Source organism: Prionailurus bengalensis, chromosome B1 (assembly GCF_016509475.1).
Source record: "Prionailurus bengalensis isolate Pbe53 chromosome B1, Fcat_Pben_1.1_paternal_pri, whole genome shotgun sequence".
Lineage (NCBI taxonomy): Eukaryota > Metazoa > Chordata > Mammalia > Carnivora > Felidae > Prionailurus > Prionailurus bengalensis.
Genome location: NC_057344.1, coordinates 31,539,529 through 31,558,470, shown reverse-complemented (window position 1 = coordinate 31,558,470; position 18,942 = coordinate 31,539,529). Strand labels below are relative to the sequence as shown.

Sequence of the window (18,942 nt, the reverse complement as noted above, 5' to 3'; positions counted from 1 at the left end):
GCCTGTGGGTTTCCATCACACCGTGTTTCCAGCACATTCGGCCTGGACGCTTAACAGCATCAGAGACCACTCGCACCCAACACTGCATTTCCTGGTTCCCTAACGTTTCCTCCATGAGCGAGAGCCCCGCTTTTCAGATGCTGGTGCCGAGGGCCAGTTGTCTGAGCGGGGCATTTGAGAGCCTGCGAGCCGCAGGGCCTGTGAAACCGTGTAGGGAGGAGTCACTCCCCTGGACTTCACCATGCTCTGAGGAATTCCAGGATCAAAACGCTAGCCTGAAGCCAACCCTGTGGTTCTCTCGCTGGTGCAGGGATAGGGGGTGCCATACCCTTGGCCTTTCTTCAGACTCAGAATGCCTGTCTAATTACAAGAAACAGAACCCTCTCCCACTCTTAGCCAATGATTTCAACATCTCTTGGAGACATCCTCCATGGATCTGAAGTTTGAAGCTTTGCATTCTAATGAATTTGGCCGGGATTTTCACCTTTGGCTCTCCCTGCCTTCTCCCTGGGCCACGATTTCATCATCGTGCTTTGGGGATGGAGCTTCCTGTTCAGGGTCTGTCTTTCGGCAAACATACGTGGAGACAAAGCATGACTTCTCTCTGTGCCCCTGGGGTCTGGGGGCCTGGGCTGTCTCCAGCTCTGCCTCCCATCTCCTGTCTCCATCTCAGATGCTTAGCAAGACAGCCTTAGTGGGAGTCATCTTAGGCTCTCATGACAAAGCTGGAAGGAGGGTTGGGGGGCACCAGAGCTAAGATGGTGGACGTGGCCATTTAATCATGTTCTTGTTAAATTGTCAGTAACTTCTTTGTACAGCTGGTTGTTCTGGTCTCTCGTGCATTGCTCAGTTCCCTATTTGGGTCTTGGAAGGTGGCCATTTATCTGAAACAGAGAGACGGCTTAGTATAGTGAAAAGAGCTTTGTTTCTCATCCCCCTTACATAGTAAGCAAATAAAATGAAAATACCAGCATTGGCTGGGGGGACATCTCGATGGGTTGCTAGTGGCAGCGTGAACTGGTGACACTTTTGGAATGCAACCTGGTCATCTGTATGAAGAACCATCGTTCATCCCAGCTCTAGGACCCTCTCCAGTGAAAAGCACTTAGAAGAGGCAGAAAGGTATTTGCGAGAATGTGTTCACGAGAACATTATGTAATAGAGGAAGACCGGAGGCAGTCTGTAGGTTCAACCCCGGGGGAATGGTTAAGAAAGTTATAGCAGATTTCCCTCCTCCCCTACCAAGTAGTGCTTATAAAAATTGAACCATGAAGACTGTAAGACAACGTGGTATTAACGGTATTAAGAAAAAAGTGAGTGTGCCCTGTGATTATCCCCATATAAAATATATGCACAAGACAGGTCTAGAAGATGACACAGAAAAAGATTCATGGTCACTGTTAGGATGGTGGGATTATACGTAGTATTTTCTCCTTTTATATATACAAAAAAGGAAGGGAAACAGTAAGCTTTTGGATTCAGACCTAGGATTAATTCTGGGACTGCTACATCTCCTGTATCTTTTTGCAATTCTTGATGCTTCCCTGGGACTCAGATTCCTCATTGGTAAGAAGACAGAACAATTTCTAAGCGTCCTGGATCTGAATCTAATTTGAGCCAATAAGATCTCCTTATGTCGAATCTGCCGGACTTGCCTATATCAACAAGACAGGCTCATGGGCATTTGGAAGCATCCTCGTGCATCAGCAATCCAAGTTCTTTGTGCATTCCTGGTGGCTAAGCAGTGTTTCTACAGATTTGTTCTCACCATTCAGGGTTTGATGGAACCTTCTCTGTAGGCAGTACACAGCTTAGGGCCATTCTTTCTTTCCTTTTTTTTAAAGTTTATTTATTTATTTTGAGACGGAGAGAGAGAGAAAGAGCAAGTAGGGTAGGGGCAGAGAGAGAGAGACAGAGAGAGAGAGAGAGAGAGAGAGAGAGAGAGAGAAAAATTCCAAGCAGGCTCCACACCACCAGAGCAGATGTGGGGCTCCCCAAGGCCACTGGTCTACTCTGATGGGCCTTTCCGGGGAAGGTTGACCCCATACTGCCTACCGATGGGCTCTCAGGCTCTCCCAGTCACTCCCTGTCTGCTCTTTCTAAGTCAGGGAGACAATTTCTGCTCATTGTGTAATTTGCCACTCTTTTTTTTTTTTTTAATGTTTTATTTATTTTTAAGACAAAGAGAGACAGCATGAGTGGGGGAGGGGCAGAGAGAGAGGGAGAGACAGAATCCAAAGCAGGCTCCAGGCTCCGAGCTGTCAGCACAGAGCCCAACACTGGGCTCGAACTCACGAACTGTGAGATCATGACCCGAGCCGAAGTTGGACGCTTAACCAACTGAGCCACCCAGGCGCCCCATGTGGTTTGCCACTCTTAAAGGTTTTACAGATTATAAATGACCCTTCGTCCCCACACACAGATTTCATTAGCCTGGCCTTTGATCTTGCATACCATGTGCATGCTAGGCCATTTGCAGGCTACCCCAAGCCTCACAGAAAGGGGTTTTATGAGGTGCTGACATTTTGACAAGCTTTTTATCTGACATTCCAAATTGACTGTCACCGGCTCACATTGGCCATTTCCTTCTGTGTCTAGGTCATTAGCTGTGCACTTAAGTGAACCTGCCTGTGTTTTCGATACTAAAAAAAAGCCTAGGTTTGAAGAGTTGAGGTGAGTGGTGTTCGTAGAAACACCAAGAAGGTGGTGGTTAGTCAAGGCTGTAAAGGCTGTAAAACAAAGTGGGGTTGGACCCCAGCTCTGTGAGTTTGTGTCTGCATGACTGCAGGCAAGGCTCCTGGCCACAGCCCCCCATCTGTGGCGCCAGCATCGTGAACGTGTCTGCCTCTCTACTGTAAGCATCAAGCGAGATAAGGCTTGTGGTAGCACCTTGTAAATCGCTGGGGAAGCTGTGCCCATGTGAGGTTGTATTACTGCTATCAAATGATGCAAACGGTGATACGAAGTTACACCATGGTTCCATTGTCCCATTCCCTTGGAAGAATACTTCCAGAGGGGTGGATATATTTCTCTAACATGGGGAGCTCTGGTTATGCCTGCATTAAAGGGGGAAAGTGGAAGAAAGCTAAGGATGTCTTCCCAGGACCGTCTTCAGGCACAACGCTGGGTGTGGAAGCTGGGCCTTCTGTGCCTCGCTCCCCGACTCTCCTTTCCCACCCTCAGACTCCAGCTCAGACTCCTGGGCTCCCAGGGTGATCTGCCGGCAGCCTGGAAGGAATGGCTGTCTCATTCTGGTGGGCATAGGCCACAGGAAGGGAAATCTGTGGGCAGGAGGCGTGGACTGCAGGTGTGGGAAGCTCCTGGTACCCACTCGCTGCTTCCTTCATGTGGCAGAAGGAACCCTGCAAGTGAAACTCTTGCCTCCAGGTGCTGTAGCTTGTAGACCACAGGCTGCTGCTCCCAGTTGCTTATCCTGGGATTTGCCTGAGAGTGAACAGAGTCCCAGTCCCCACATCCATCGCCCGCCGAATATTGAGCCCCAGGACGACTGCAGGAAGCGGAGGAAGGAGGAGGAAGGAGATGGGGGTGGGGTGGGGGTGGGGGAGGAAAGAGAGGACACGGCTGGGGGGAATGAGAGAGGAAAAGAGACAAGAGCAAGAAATCGGAGGCCCCGTGCAGGCCAGCTGGAGAAGGGTCTGCTGTTCAGATGCCCGGCTCAGGACCTTTTGAATAAATGTCAGAAATGTGAGTGGAATTTAATGAAGTAGGACAGAGCTCCCGGGGACACCAGCATTGAAAATGCTGGGGCAAAAGAGGAACCAGGGGACGACTATTCAGAGAAGCAGCAGCAGACACGCGGAGCGCTGTCCGGAAGCTGGGGCGGGCACGGGGCAGCAGGCCGCTGCGGACAGTCACGCCCCAAGGTCGTGGAAGGCAGTGGTGGTCCCCAGGGGATGAGAGGAATTGAGAGCTCGCTCGGGGGGGGTATTGGCTCAGTGGAGCCGTCCAGAAGCGAATGGGAGGTGACAGCATGGGGCATCAACAGCATTCGGCTCTTTCCAGAGCTTGGTGGGAAGGCAAGGGTGGGAATGTGTAGTAGGCAGGACGGTCGAGCAAGGTCATTTCCTCCGTGCACCCGGCAATGTATTTTTTCTTCCAAACTAGACTTTAACCATTTTAAGGGTATGGTCTGTATCCTCTATCTCTGTTCCCTCTGAAGCTGGCCGATCATCAGATCACGTAAGAGGTTGTTTGCTTGTTTTATAAATATTTTTTACTGGATCTTGCTTCGGCCCTTATTCCCTCCGGCCTCTGGCTTAATGATTCTAGCAGTGATCGCTGGATGCCGAACAATTAATCATGGCTGAGCTTGGTTTATGTGAATATATTTGCTTTGTTTTAAAAGCAAGATTTCACGAAAGAGAGTTTGGCCAAGAGAGAAATAAGGGAATTCTTCAGGTGCCTCCAGGTTCAGGCAGTGAGGGGCATGAGTTTATATTCCTGCACATGTCAGGCTGATGATGCAGTTTTCTGTTAATTGAATTACTGAACTACATGCTGTAGTTATAAAATATTAAAGGGCTAAGACTGCATTTTACTTCTCAGAGATCCAAACCTCCCTGACCACTCTTGAGCAGAGGCAGTTAAGAGTAGGGGCTCTGGAGTCAAACGTCCTGGGGTCACCTCTGCCAGCCAACAGTTGTACCGGCTAAGACCCCATTATTGACCACCTTCCAGAGTTCTTCCCAGGGCCTTGCTTGGCCAAAGCACAGATGGTCTGAATGTTGCAGACCTTCTGTATACATCTCTGCGATTTAAGTAACATGAACAAGTCACGTAACCCCACTATTCTCTGCTTCTCCAACTGAAAACTGGGGCCACCACTGGCTCCGACCTTAAGGGGGCTGATGTAAGGATTCAACGAGGTAAACCACGAAAGATGGATGAAATCGTACCAGACATAGGAAGTGTCTGATAAGTGTTAATTATTTTTACTATTACTCCCATGTTTTTAAGCTTATTTATTTATTTTGAGAGAGAGGGAGTGCACGAGAGAGCATGAGCGGGGAAGGGGGCAGAGAGAGAGGGAGAGAGACTATCCCAAGCAGGCTCCTTGCTGTCAGTGTAGAGCCCGATGTAGGGCTTGAACTGACGAACCATGGTCATGACCTGAGCTGAAATTAAGAGTCAGACGCTTAACCAACTGAGCCACCCAGGCACTCCTACTAATACTCCCATTCTGAAGTATGTGGATTATACTTACGTTAAAGGTAGTCACTTTGGCGGGTCCCCTTGCCCGGCATTCAGGAAGGCTGGGATTTAAAAACCAGCCATAGTGAGTCTTTCTGGCAGACGACAGGAGAGCTGTGTGTGCCTAGGACTTTTCCAGGGAATGCTGGGGATTCTCAGACTGCATGGCTGGGCCCCTCAGAAGAAGAGGTTTCTCAGTGCTCCAGTACTGAGTTGGCCAAGGCCTTTCTTGCCAGAGGAGTGTATGATGTTTGGTCTCTCCTGTGCCTATTGAGAGTCTTTTGTATGCTGGACCTCCTGCTGGATGCTTTGGGGGACGCAGGGAAGAGGAAGTGAATGACGGTGCTCATATTGGAAGAGCACTTTGTTGTTTTACGAACCCCATCTTACTGAGCACTCCAGCTGTGTTATCGTCACCAGCTTGTAGATAAGAAAATCAGGCACAGACCTTCTAGGTAGTTCAGCCCGTAAGAGAATGCTTCTTTGCACTGTCGGAGAAGCAGTGTATTTGTGCAGGCAAGTAGGGAGCCCTGTCCGCATGTGCATTAGAGGCACGGAAATACTTCACAAATACTTCACAAGGGGTTTACGTGTGGTAGTTTTCCTTATAGAGGAGCATGTAACTGTCTTCCTGCTGGTGTTTATTGGGCGCAGCTCTGTAGCAGGCATTCGTCCCGGGAGTTCCCATGGCAGCTCGCTTACACCTCTCTGGAACCCTGGGCCTTAGGTACTAGTATGGGCTCCATAGAGGAGGGATCTGAAGCCCAGAGAAGAGGAGTGTCGTGAAGAAAGCCACACCGATGAGTAAGGGGCAGAGCGGGCATGGCACTCGGGCGTCTGACCCTGGTCTTTCCTCCACTACCTCTCCTCTGGGCACCCCTTACGCTCCCAGGGACAGGTGCTTTCTCTTCCCTTTCTGCTTTTTTTTTTATCCCCCCAAGAATAAAACCGTGTTCTCCTAGCTGGCACACCCGGGGGCTCCCAAAGGCTCTCATCTCTCCACCAACAAAAGGCATTCTCTGCTGAATAGGTCGCCCGGCATTTTGCTGAGTAGATGCCAGCTCGATGCCACAGAGATGAGCCAGCAGTGGTTTGTGTCGTCGTCTCCCTGACGGCTTGCTTTTAATTCAAGTCCCCTGATTCATCTGGGATGAGAAAGGGAGAGGCAGACGCACATGCAGCTAAGTGCAGGGACTAGAGAATGAGTCAGGATGATTCTGGAATGCGAGGCAGGAGATGGGCAATTCTGATAGAGTAAATACTGCTGGCGTACGGGGTGCAGGGTGCCGTGTGTACTGACCAAGCGGGGTGTCTAGAGGTGGGCCTCCGTGCGACTGTGGGTGAGGCTTCAGAGAGGCTGGAGCCAGAGGGGGCCCCAGCAGGGGTCCCCCTCTTCTCTCCGCTCCACCTGCTTACCCCCTGCGGACTTTTGGGAGGTGGTTCCTGCTCAGCCACTTTAATTCCCTGAACAGGGCCAGCGGTGGTATCTCTGTGTGTTTTCGATAATGCTGCCCCCCTGGAGCTGATCAGAAGCCCCAACTGCTGTCCTTTGGAAAACTTGGGGTCTTGGATTGTGTCAATGTGGACTTCCTGGTTGTCATGTTGTGTTGAAGTTTAGCAAGATGTTACCCCTGGGGGACACTGGGCGGAGGCTCTGAGGATCTCTTACAACTCCAGGTGAATCTACAATTACCTCAAAGTAAGAAGCTAAAAATAAAATAGGGTCTTTTAAACACTGCAAACTCCAGAGGAGTTCTGTATTTGAATTTCAAGGTCCAGCTCCTTTACCGTGTTGTATAACACCTTGCCAATATCCAGTAAACATAAAAATGGGATACCAGGGTGCCTGGGTGGCTTAGTTAGTTGACTGACTGCCTCTTACTTTCAGCTCAGGTCGTAATCCCTGGTCCCAGGATTGTGGGATCGAGCCCCATGTCAGGCTCCACACTTAGCGTGGAGCCTGCTTAAGGTTCTCTCCTGCCCCCCTCCCCTTTCTCCCTCTGCTCCTCTCCCTTGCTCATGCTCTGTCTTTCTCAAAAAAAATTAAATTAAAAACAGTAAAATAAGATACCAAAACCACTCAAGGCAAAAAGGAATGAAGTATTGATACATGCTCCCCCAGGAATGAACCTTGGAGACCTGCTGAGTGAAAGAAGCCAGACCCAAAAGACCACATGCTGTATGATTCCATTGACACGAAACGTCCGAAAAGGGCCAATCTACAGAGACACAAAGCAGATTAGTGGTTGCCTGGGGCTGGGAATGGGGAAGGGCGGCAGATGGGAACGGGGTTTTCCAATTCGAGGCTGGTGATGGTTGCACAGCTCTGTGACTAGCCCACCGCTGAGTTGCATGGCTTACATGGGTGAATTGCACAGTATGTGAATCACATTTCAGTAAAGCTGCTAAAAAAATGTCGGGTCTTAGGTTTAAAGCGAAGTAAAAATCGTCCTTTGGAAACGGCTGGTGTCTTGCAGATGCGAGCACTTCCGGCTGCTGGTTGTAAGTTCTGAGTTCAGGCCACTGCCCCGGGGCATGTTCTTGGCTCTCTCATAAGCCAGATTCATGGGCCTCCCACGGAAACCACAGGGTGTTTCTGAGTGTTCGTCCCTGGGGGGTGAAAACTCAGTGCGTGCCAGACATTTTTCCAGGTGCTTTCATCCATGCTTCCTTCACCCTCCTGCAGCCCTGCACGGCGTGTACTTTCGTGCCCGTGTTTTGTATATGCAGAAATCGAGCTCCCATGGAGTATACACAGCAGGGCAGAGGTGCCACCAGAACCGGGACGGAGCCCAGAGCTCTTGGATCCCAGGGTCATTCTCTTTTCACCTCCTGGTGGAGGGCTGGGTTGATGAGCTCTCCCTCACGTCTTACACAAGGGGAAAAAGTCAGCTGCGAGGCAAAAGCCAGCAGGCTCTTGCAGGGACAGCTTAGGGAAATCACCGGGGACAAGGCCTGAGAGTTCCAGGCAAATCCTTTGCAGGCTTGTGTCTTCCAGTGGGTCATCTCTGCTCCCTCCGGAAGTGAGGATGACATTCTGCCCTGTGCCCTGGGGCAGCTCTTCCTAGGAGAGAGCTCCTAGGGAAAGGACCGTGGGAAAACATGAGGAGGCTTTCCATGGACACGTTTCTGAGTGTCATTCGTTTTTAGAGGAAACATGTTTATTTCCCTGGAGCCCTCAGCTCTGTCTGTATCCTGAGTTTTCAAGAGATCGTAACCCTAGGAGCTGTTTTTTGGACATGGAGGGAGACTACGGTATTATTCCAGCCAGGGAACCTGATGTTTTTTTTGTAAGTGGCAATGCTGTTGTGTAGTAAAACGGGGTAAAGATGGGCATGAGTGAGTTCAGGTGCTTGGAGAAGGAAATGGGAAAAGATTTGCACTCAGTTAGTGATCCAAGGCAGACCCAGCAGCTCCAAGAGAGATGATTAAAAACCAGATTCTCAGGGCGCCTGGGTGGTTCAGTCGGTTAAGCGTCTGACTTAGGCTCAGGGCATGCAGGATCTCATGGTTCGTGAGTTCGAGCCCCACATCAGGCTCCTCGCTTCCAGTGCAGAGCCTGCTTGGGATTCTCTCTCTCTTCCTCTCTCTCTGCCCCTTCCCAACTCTCTCTCTCTCAAAATAAATAAGCTTTAAGAAAATGCAAATTCTCAGGTTCCAGCCCAGACCTACAGAATCTGAAACTCTGGGGATGTCCAGGAACCTGTGTTTTAATAAGCTCTCAAGAGAGTTCTTAAACACACTCCGGTTTGAGTAGCTTAGCACCAGACCTCCTCACATATGCTTGAGGCTGAGCCGGAAAATCTGGTCACGTTCCCAGGAGAGCACCTCCTTTGGTGCTTGACCTGATCTTGCAGGGAGGCATGCGAGCTGGAAGGGAACATGTATTCATTTATTGAAAATGTTTGTTGAGCACTTCCTCGATCCAGGCCCTCAGTCCCTCCCCCGAGGGAGTTTACATCCTCGTGGGGGAGTCAGATAGCAAACTAGGGGGGATGGATGCAGAAATACTGCAGATGAGGATGCCACGCTGGGACGGTGACCTTCAGCCAGTGAGGGGGAGGCAGGGATGCCCAAGCAAAGAGCCAAGAGAATGGGTGTCCAGAGAGAGAAGACAGCTGGTGGAAAGTTCCGGAGGTCGGGCGGAGTTGGGCAGCTCAAGTAATGGCAGGGGGCCGCCGGGGATGAGCCAGGGGGAGGGGCAAGAGAGTGTTGGAGAGATGAGACTGGATCCACAGGACCAAGGGGGGAGTTTGAATTTGGCTCTAAGGTGCTGGACAGCCACCGAAGGATTAACCGGCAGGGTGGCAGGATCTGGGGAAAGATTTGACAAGATCCATCTCTCCGGCTGCCTGTGCAGGCTGGTGCGGTGGGGCAAGCGACGAAGCCAGGGGCGTGACTAGGGAGAGATTCTGCCCAAACTGTATTTGCAACAAAGTTCTATTTTCCTCCTCCTTGTCTTCTGCCTCCTCCTGCCCCCCCACCTCTTCCTCCTCCTCCTTTTTTGCGGGGTGCGGGGTGGGGCACAGTTTAAGAAAATTGGAATTGTTTTGCCAGGGTTTCTGTTAGCATTTTACAGACGGAACTGACTTGCATCCCAAGTGTGACATCCTCATGGCTTTCGTTAGATAACACTCTACGTATTACAGTACCAGCTAGGCGCTTAATTACATATACGGCTACTGATGAAAAAAGACATTTCATCAAAAGACAATTCAGCTCAGATGTGCACATTTTTGAGACGTACAAAACCAAGCTCAGTTGATGACGGTTGAGCAGCGTCTGCAAGATTTGATCCATTTCAGAAATATGAGCTCACTGGCATTGCCTGGGCTGGCATTTTCTTAGCCGAGAACTACTTACCTGGGTGTAGGAAACCTAATATTTTATTTAGAAGAATGATTCATTGCTTTAGGGGTCAAGAGTCCTGCGTTTTGTCTTTTTTTGTTGCGTAAGTTTGATTTGATCTTGGACAAGTCATTGCAGTGCATATTTTAGTGTCTCTGTGCAGAAGATGGGTAATAATTGTTCTGGTAACCCTCTTTTCATCAAGGTAACTGGGCGAGAGCTCTCTGAGACTTAGAGATATTACTACCTGTGCAAAGGCCCTGTGGCAGAAGGGAGCAGGAACTGAAAGGTAGCCCACGCGGTTGGAGGAGAGCAGAGTGCAAAGGGAAGTTGATCCAGAGTGATGTTGTTAGAGGGGGCAAGGGCCAGGCTGGGCAGAATCTTGCAGACCTTGTTGGGGACTTTAATCTTTATCTTAAGGGGAGACCGCTGGAAGATTTAAATAGGGGAATGACAAAAGATCGATAGATAGGCTGTTTCCTTTAATCCTCACAACAAACGTGTGCAGCAGTTAATATCCCCATTTTAAACCAGCACAGAAATTTAGGGTAGTGGCGATTGAGTAGCTTCCCCAAGAGGGCGTTGCTGGCAGGTAGTGGAGCCAGGAGACAAACTCAGTTCACCTGGAGTCCAGAGCCCCCCTTCTTCCATCTCAGCCTAACTCAATAACTATATAACAATAACCACTGTTTTAAAAGACGCTTTGAACTCTTAAGACGAAAAGATCTCCCTTACATTACAAAGTGGTATTATGCTGCAGAAATATGAGCGCCGACGAGAGATTGGATATGCTGGGGAAGCTTTGAAAGCCTCAGCCTGCGTGGCGAGGGTCCAGCATCTTCGAGTTCCTTGCCGTCTGGTGGGGGGCGCCTCACAGCCAGCTATCGCCACACGGAAAGGTTTGGCAGCTCCGGCCGGCCATCTGACACTGCCATTGTCCGTAAGGACTCATTGTCCGTGAGATGTCCCGAGGTACCTGCTTTCAGGGGCTCTGAGCCGGGCAATCAGATCCGGGCAGTTCATGCGTGGTTTCATGGGAGTAATCGTGCCATGCCAAGGTTTCTGCTTTCTGCTTTCTCCCTCTCGGGGAGTCCGTTGGTTTCAGTGGATTCTTAAGAGCTGGTTGTAGAGATCACCATCTCGGTTGTGGACCCAAGAAGCCTTATTCAAGGTTGAGACGGGAAAACTGCTGCTGACCCGTGGCCCTCGAGCCTTCTGTTGATGACGACAAATGTTTGTTCTTTTCTAGTCGACCATGTCGTGCCCGAGCCCGGGACAAGCCTGCTGGCAGCCTTCGACCAGTGGAGGGAGTGGGCTGACAGCAAGTCCTGCTGTGACTACTCTCTGCACGTGGACATCACGGAGTGGCATAAGGGCATCCAGGAGGAGATAGAGGCCCTGGTGAAGGACCACGGTAGGTTATGCTGACCGGCACCTCCGGGGATATTTCCATTTCGGCACACGAGCCGGCACAGCTCTCTGAAGGAGAGCTCTGTGAATAGCGCTTGCAGACCCCTTCTGTGCCTCTCCTCCATGCCTGCAAGGAGAGACGGTGGGGCCGCAGCTGGTGCCCACTGGAGGCAGCCAAACCCAGCGCGGCAACGGAAGCTTTCATTGACGGGAGAACCGGACGGAGCCTCGCCAGGGGGACCGGTTCCTGCGTGACAACTGCACACAGCTTACTGGTTTGAGGGAACTGCGCCCAGCCAGGTTGGAGAGTTGAGGCCATGGGACTGATTTGCCCTCAGAGGATAAGAACGCCTGTCCCAGTGAGGATTCTGGACTGTCACGGGCAGGGGGAGGAGGTGCCCAGGATGCCGAGTGGGGAACTCTTCCTGCAAACCCACGAGGACCAGGATAGACTTGAGGGTGAGGAGGCTCTGGGACAACCTGAAAGGTCTTTTTCATGCCAGGGGACTATTTCAGGGAGTAGGATTCCAGGGGTTGGGCCCCGGAGGATTCCCAGGCAGGCTGGAAGAATCCGGACTACCTCAGGGTGCCTTTGGGACCCTTCTGTCCACAGGGACCTTGGGAGTTCAGGTGCTAATGCCAAGTCACTTCATCTTCTGGGGTCTTCTTGAGCTTGGCTGGAGACCAGACTCCTAGGGTGACCTCTTGGCTTCATGGGATCTTAACTGTCAGGGGAGCGCCTGTTGCTTTCGGGTGCTGAGACTTCTAAGCCCAGGAGTACCGCTGTGGGTAAAATAGCAGGAGGGAAGTCTCTAGGTGTGGATACGGTAGGTATCCGTGAATACGGCCGAAAACGCCCAGAATGAAACTCTGGAGTCTTGGGTTTAGTGTGTCTTCCTCACATTAGCCATATGACCTTGGGGAATTACTTAAATTTCATGAGTCTCCGTTAAAAAAAAAAAAAAAATCACATGAGGGTATTGGACTAGATATCCTAAGATTCTTTCTGGCACAAAGGTTCCACCTAAAAGAAAAGAAGTAGCCCTTGACCTTTCTCGCTTTTGAGAATACAGAGTCTTAAAGGCTTTAGCTTTCCATACTTAAACTGAATCGAATCCAAATCAGGCGAGAGTGTCACCATAGCAACTGTTGCCTGGCCAGAGAGAAGGGTTGGGATGTCCCGAGCCACTGAGCCCGGGCAGCGTCCAGCACCCCCAGGTGGCTTGAATTAAACTCCAAGACTAGAAGGTTGTCAGTACAGTTGTTTACCATTGTGATGGATGTCAGGCAGGGATGTTTGGTCTGGTGCCTCGGGAGGCAAGGACTCTGAAATGCCAGGGTGAGAATTGCAACATCAGCTTATTGGACCCTTTCTTACTTAAGAATGTTTCTTTTCTTTTTTTTTTTAATGTTTATTTATTTTTGAGACAGAGAGAATCAGAGCATGAATAGGGGAGGGTCAGAGCGAGAGGGAGACACAGAATCCAAAGCAGGCTCCAGGCTCTGAGCTATCAGCACAGAGCCTGATGCGGGGCTTGAACTCACAAACTGTGAGATCATGACCTGAGCCGAAGTCGGATGCCCAACCAACTGAGCAACCCAGGCGCCCCACGAACGTTTCTTAAAAATCAGCTTGGATGGAAGTCTGTTTACCAGAGGAAAGATCTAGATCTTGTAGATCTTCACAGAATATTCGGTTTCGTTTTCTTCTCAAAGTCACAACAGCTGGGGGCAACTTTTGTTTTTATTTTTTCACTTTGTATTTATTTTTATTTTATTAAAAAAATTTTTTTAACGTTTATTTATTATTGAGAGAGGGGGAGACACAGAATCTGAAGCAGGCTCCAGGCTCTGAGCTGTCAGCACAGAGTCTGACGTGGGGCTCGAACTCACGAACTCTGAGATCATGACCTGGGCCAAGATCAAGAGTCGGACACTTAACTGAATGAGCCACCCGGGTGCCCCCATCTTAATCATTTTTAAATATACATTCAATGACATTAAGTACATTCACATTGTTGTGCAACCATTTCACCACCCATCCCCAGAACTTGTCATCTTTCCACACTGAAGCTCTGTACCCATTAAACACCAACCCCCCAGTCCCTCCTACCCCCAACCCCTGGCAATCCCCATTCTCCTTTTTTTTAATTAAAAAACATTTTTTTAATGTTTATTTTTGAGAGAGAGAGAGAGAGAGAGAAACAGAGCTCAAGCAGGGGAGGGGCAGAGAGAGGAAGACACAGAATCCGAAGCAGGCTCCAGCCTCCGAGCTGTCAGCACAGAGCCTGACGTGGGGCTCGAACCCATGGACTGCAAGATCTTGACCTAAGCGGAAGTCGGACACTCATCCGACTGAGCCACCCAGGCACCACCCCCCCCCCCATTCTACTTCCTGTCTCTGTAAATTTGACTTGTAAATGGAATCTTACGTATCTGTCCTATAGTGACTGGCTAGTTCCCTTAGTGTAATGTCCTCAGGGTTCATCCATGTGACAGGATATTCTTCCAGCTTCGGGCTGAGTGACGTTCTGCTGTATGACCGTACGACATTTCGTGTATCCATTCGTCGGTCAGCGGACACTTCTGCCCTTTGGCTAATGTGAATAACGTTGCTGTGCATTTGAATACACGTAGAGGTACAGGCAACTTCTAAGTTTGGTATAGTTTTAAACATAGAGAAAAACTGTCAGGATGCTAAAAGCTTTTGCACCCTCTTTTACCAATTCTTTATATTTCTGTCTCCACCTCTGTCTCTGTCTCTCCCGTCCTTCTTCTATCTATATACGTATATGCATAGTATTATACGTTTCTTAGTCGCTTCCAGATTATTTGGTTTATTTATTAAAGTCCTGTGTCCACCTCTCTATTTTGTCTGTCCGCTAGGGGTCAATTCCTTCCTGGTGTACATGGCTTTCAAAGATCGCTTCCAGCTAACTGATTCCCAGGTAAGGAAAGTTGCCTTTTCTGAACAGGCATTTGGTACATTTGGGCCAATGTCGTTGTCTTGGAAGCTGCCTCCGGTGTGTGTATGTCCCTTGGCTTCATGGGACGTGGCTGGTGGATGAACTCCCTGATGTAACTTTACCTTTAGGGAGGGTCTGAAGCCAGTGCACTGGCCCCCGGGGCTCTGGAGTCAGCCTCAGACCTGCCTCTGTGGGACAGCGTAGCCCAGAGATGTACTCAGAGCCACCTGAGCAAACCTGGCGGAGAGCCGGGTGTCGTCCGTGACCCTCCCCTACTCCGCGTCCCTTAGGTTATGCTGCCCCTGTTGATTACCGCGCGGGCCTGCTCGGCCACGTGTGGCCGGAAGCCTTGCCCTGGGGGCCTGTCCACAGAGCCAGCCTTAACAGTAGCGGCCGCCGGTGCCGTTTCTGACCCCTGTGGCCGGCAGGGGTGTGGCTGTACCTGTGAGCAGGTAGATGGACGTCCCTGTCTCTGATCCCCTCCCCTCCTCCAGATCTATGAAGTATTGAGCGTGATCCGGGATATCGGTGCGATCGCCCAAGTCCACGCAGAAAACGGCGACATCATCGCAGAGGTATGAGGCCCTCTTCCTCATCGTTTCTTCATGACGTGCAGGGTGAGAGGTGGGCTCGGGACGGGGAAACCACTTCTGTGGCTCAGCTGCAAGGAGGAGAAACAGGGTGACCTGGTGTGACCGCCCTGGGCACGGTGCTAAGAGCCTCACCAGCAGCGTGGATGTCGGGGACGTGTGCCTCTCTGCATTCCGCGGGACGCACGGCCTGTTCCCTTTGCACAGAGAAGTCAGTTCTCTCGTGCCGTAGGGCAGCCGCCTGTGGGTGGGCGACATGGGCTTCCACGTACAGACATTTTACACTGTGGCCCAGGGCCGGGCACGCGTGGGCTCTCAGCATCCCGGGGGAGAGCTGAACACCTGCTCAGGCAGGACTGGGGACAGGGTACTGAACCCTTCTCTTCACGAGGCCCTGGCATAAGAGCCGAGTGATCATCTCGCCCGAGTAGCTTTTTGGGTAAAAGGTCTCTAGCGATCAGAGCATCTCAAGTCCAGCTCTCCCTGACGGCCTGGCTTGCTTTAAACCTTGCAGGAGCAGCAGAGGATCCTGGATCTGGGCATCACGGGCCCCGAGGGACACGTGCTGAGCCGGCCTGAGGAGGTGAACATCTATGGAAGGCAGAAGAAACAGGCAGAAGAAAGAGAAGGGGGAGGCACTGGGAATGTCCCGCACACTGAGGATTGACACTTCCTTGTTCTGCATTTTTACTGCGTGTGCACACACACAACGCACGCAGACCGACAGAGACAGAGACACAGACTCTGAGACAGACACACAGACCGAGGCGTCGCCATAGACGCACAGAGACTCACAGGGACAGACACACAGGGACAGAGCCGCAGACACACATGCACCGGGGCACCTTCAACACCATCTGTGGCCCTGAGGACACTTTCCTCTCCTCAGTGGAGGGACGGAACCTATTACATCTTGAGTATCGTCTGGTCCCTCTCCAGGCCATGGGGTATAGCTCCTTCCACGACCATCCAGCCTTCCCACGCACGCTTAAGAGCCGAAGGGATGAGCTGGGGCCAGCACGCGGGGGAGGGAGGTTGAAGGTGACATCTTTTGGCCCCTGTGTTAGCTGCATGCTGCCTCTGGGGCTGGTGGACAGTGACTCTGGGAGGAGCTCACAGGAGAGAGAGGGCGACAGTCTCAGTGGCTGATGCCCAGAGGACCTGAGGTTGGTTTTGTACACAAGTGTGTACCTATAACACACACACACACACACACACACACACACACACACGGGAGCCCAAGCTCACCATAAAGCCCGTGGGCCCCTGTAACCGGGTGGTGATACCTGGGGCTGGGCTTACCGGGAAAGTGTGCTCTCCCCTCCATCCCCTTGGGCGATTGGGGGCAGCTCCCGCCCTGCCGTGGCTGTGCAGGTAGGTGACAGTGTGCGGCACACTGAGATGAGAAAAGCAGGCGCCGCTTCCCTTGTTACACGAGGCTACTTCTGAGAGCCCTGCTCCTGCTGAACTCGCAAGAGCCTTCCTGGGGGCTTGCTTTCCTTCCTCCTCCTCTCTGCTCGGCATCCCCGCGTCCCCGCAGACTTGAAAACAGGAAGCAAGCCTGGGGTTAACTGAGCAGGCAAAAGGTATCACGGGAGAGCTGTTCTGGTTGCGATTTTGACCACAAGAATCAAACCCGTTTTTCCATGGTTACACGCCGGAGACTTCTCTCCAGCAGCTGTTGCATGGAGAATCTCAGAGTCCCCTGCAGCGGAGCGTGGAGCCTTCCCTGGGGGCTGGCAGGTCTGGAGTGCTCCCATTCGAGGAGCTCTTGGCTTCGGGGGTGGGTCCTCTTGCCTCATGAACCGCTGTTTGGGGGGCTTTCTCTTCTCTCTGCTTTCCAAGGTCATCTGCTTCCCACCTGATTCAGAGGCACCTGCTCTCGGTCAGCCTCAGTGTTGGGGGCTTCCCCTGAGCAAGTGCACCATTATGACAGCCCCGTGAGCCACCGGCACGAGCTGGCCCCTTCTCCCTCAGCTCCTGGTGATGCTTTTTCAGTTTGGCACCAGGGATCCATCACGTTAAACCCTCTGTGGGCGACAAAGAGAAGAAAACAGGGAACCGTTCTGAAGGAACTTGAGCTTGACCGTGTAGGTAGGGAGATACTGCCCTGTACGTATGAAGCAGTGGTTAATAACATGCAAACGTGTAATTCCTTCTTGGTTTCGTGATCTGTCGCCGCATCATGGTGGTCAACGTGGTTTGAGCTGCACAAATCACGTTCCTGCTGCTCTCTGTTCTTCTCTCCAGCCCACCACGTGAGATTGCCAGCAGGGTCCCCCCCCCCCCTTTCCAGCTGAGAAGACTGAGAGGGAAACTGTAGGGAATGCGGCAATCTAGAAACCACCTGTCTGTCCATCAATGGTGCCCGACATGTATGATGACTGGGCCCTGTTGGGACCGCGAGATGAATGAGAAGGGGACTATGGATGAGCTGGAGAGGAAGAGAGAGATGGAAAGCAACCAGGCAGGGTAGAATGTGACCGGGGCTCCGGGCCGAAAGGCTGGCATCTGGGAAGGAAGTTGGGGACACGCGGGTGAGGGTGATGGTGACCAAGAGGCTTCCCCAGAGAAGAGAGCTTTCTGGCTAGGCTTTCTGGAACTGCCACTGGGGCAGGCCGACAGTTGGGGGACTGAGCCACAGAGGGGGTGTTGTGTGCAGACACTGTTGTGTATTCTGATTCTTTTGTGTGTACCGACCCTGTGGTCAGTGAGTGCCAACGCTGTTGTATGTCCCTAGATAAGTGGCTTTCCTCTCTGGATCTTGGGGTGTCCAGTCTTAAAAGTCATCAAGTCTCGGTGACCCCCCCAAATCCTTCAGAGCTCTATAATGAGACAATTTTCTTAAAATTTTAAGTTGTAATACTATTTTCCTAATATTTTAGGTCAATATTATTTAAATCAGTTCCCTGCATGTAAGGGGCCTGCACAGGTACACACAGAAGGGTAAACGTGGATCCTTCCATGGTTCTGAGCGGAACACAGAGAGATGGGGTCTAAGTGGCCTTCTCTTTCAATGAGGTGGCCCTGTAGTTAGGTGTCGGCCATCCCCCGGTGTCTGCGGGAGCAGGGGTGGGACCAGAGCTCACCTCACAGTGGATGAGCCAATCCAGAGTGGGCCCTGGGAAGCCTGTCCCGCAGGGGTAGGCCCCCAGTAGAACTGGCACTTTTGCTCCATTTATTCCCTAATTAGTCCAATTTCACATTCCAGTTCACCCAGGACAGTCACAGGCCATGCCCGCTGCCCCCATGCACTCATTAATAGTGCCTCTGTTCACTTTCAGAAGGATTTGTGTTCAGCCAATAAATTGAGTAGTCACTGGCACTCCTGGGAAGCCATGAAGATTCTAGAAGCGTCCTTTCTGCACTTCACATTGTAGACTTCTGAGGTGACCGCAGAGATTCAGGCCATCCCTCCTCTGTGCCTCCCCGGGCCAGAGGCACTTCTGTTGAAACTGGAGTCAAGGAGAGGGAGGGCCAGTGGCTCAGCTATTCCAGGAATTAAAAACATTTGGACGATTAATGAGCTTTTTCAAGAGCCATTTGGTTTGCCTTTGAATTTTGAGACCTCTCTCTTCACATGGTTGATGCCCGAAAGGGCAAACGTGAATGAAGTTGTCGTCATTTATTAAATTAGATTACCAGTTAACGCAATTACAGAACCTTAGCTCTTGGCCACGCTCCTGTAGAAACTTGGTTAGCTAAGATAATGCAGTTAGGAGCTCAGCTATTTCTTGCAAAAAATAGCAGCTCGTTACAGAACGGCTTCACTTTCACCATTAACATAAAGGAATCCATTTGCTCAGTAAACATGTTGGGGCAGCGGCTGTGTACCAGGCCCTGTGTTGGGAACTAATGTAGTCCCGCTGGAGCTACACTGGGGGTGGGGCACAGAGGGTACAAAACTCGGAGTCAGA

General features: G+C 51.2%; 1 protein-coding gene across 2 annotated transcripts in view; it reads left to right on the top strand.

The window, feature by feature from the left end:
* The window catches only part of DPYSL2 (dihydropyrimidinase like 2), a 133,086-nt gene that overhangs the window by 90,394 nt on the left and 23,750 nt on the right, over positions 1-18,942 (top strand). For both annotated transcript variants that reach the window (XM_043561272.1, XM_043561280.1), the window contains exons 4-7: positions 11,309-11,473; positions 14,356-14,417; positions 14,930-15,010; positions 15,540-15,608. In XM_043561272.1, the coding sequence (XP_043417207.1) occupies positions 11,309-11,473; positions 14,356-14,417; positions 14,930-15,010; positions 15,540-15,608 (377 nt within the window). The remainder of the gene's footprint in view (positions 1-11,308; positions 11,474-14,355; positions 14,418-14,929; positions 15,011-15,539; positions 15,609-18,942) is intronic.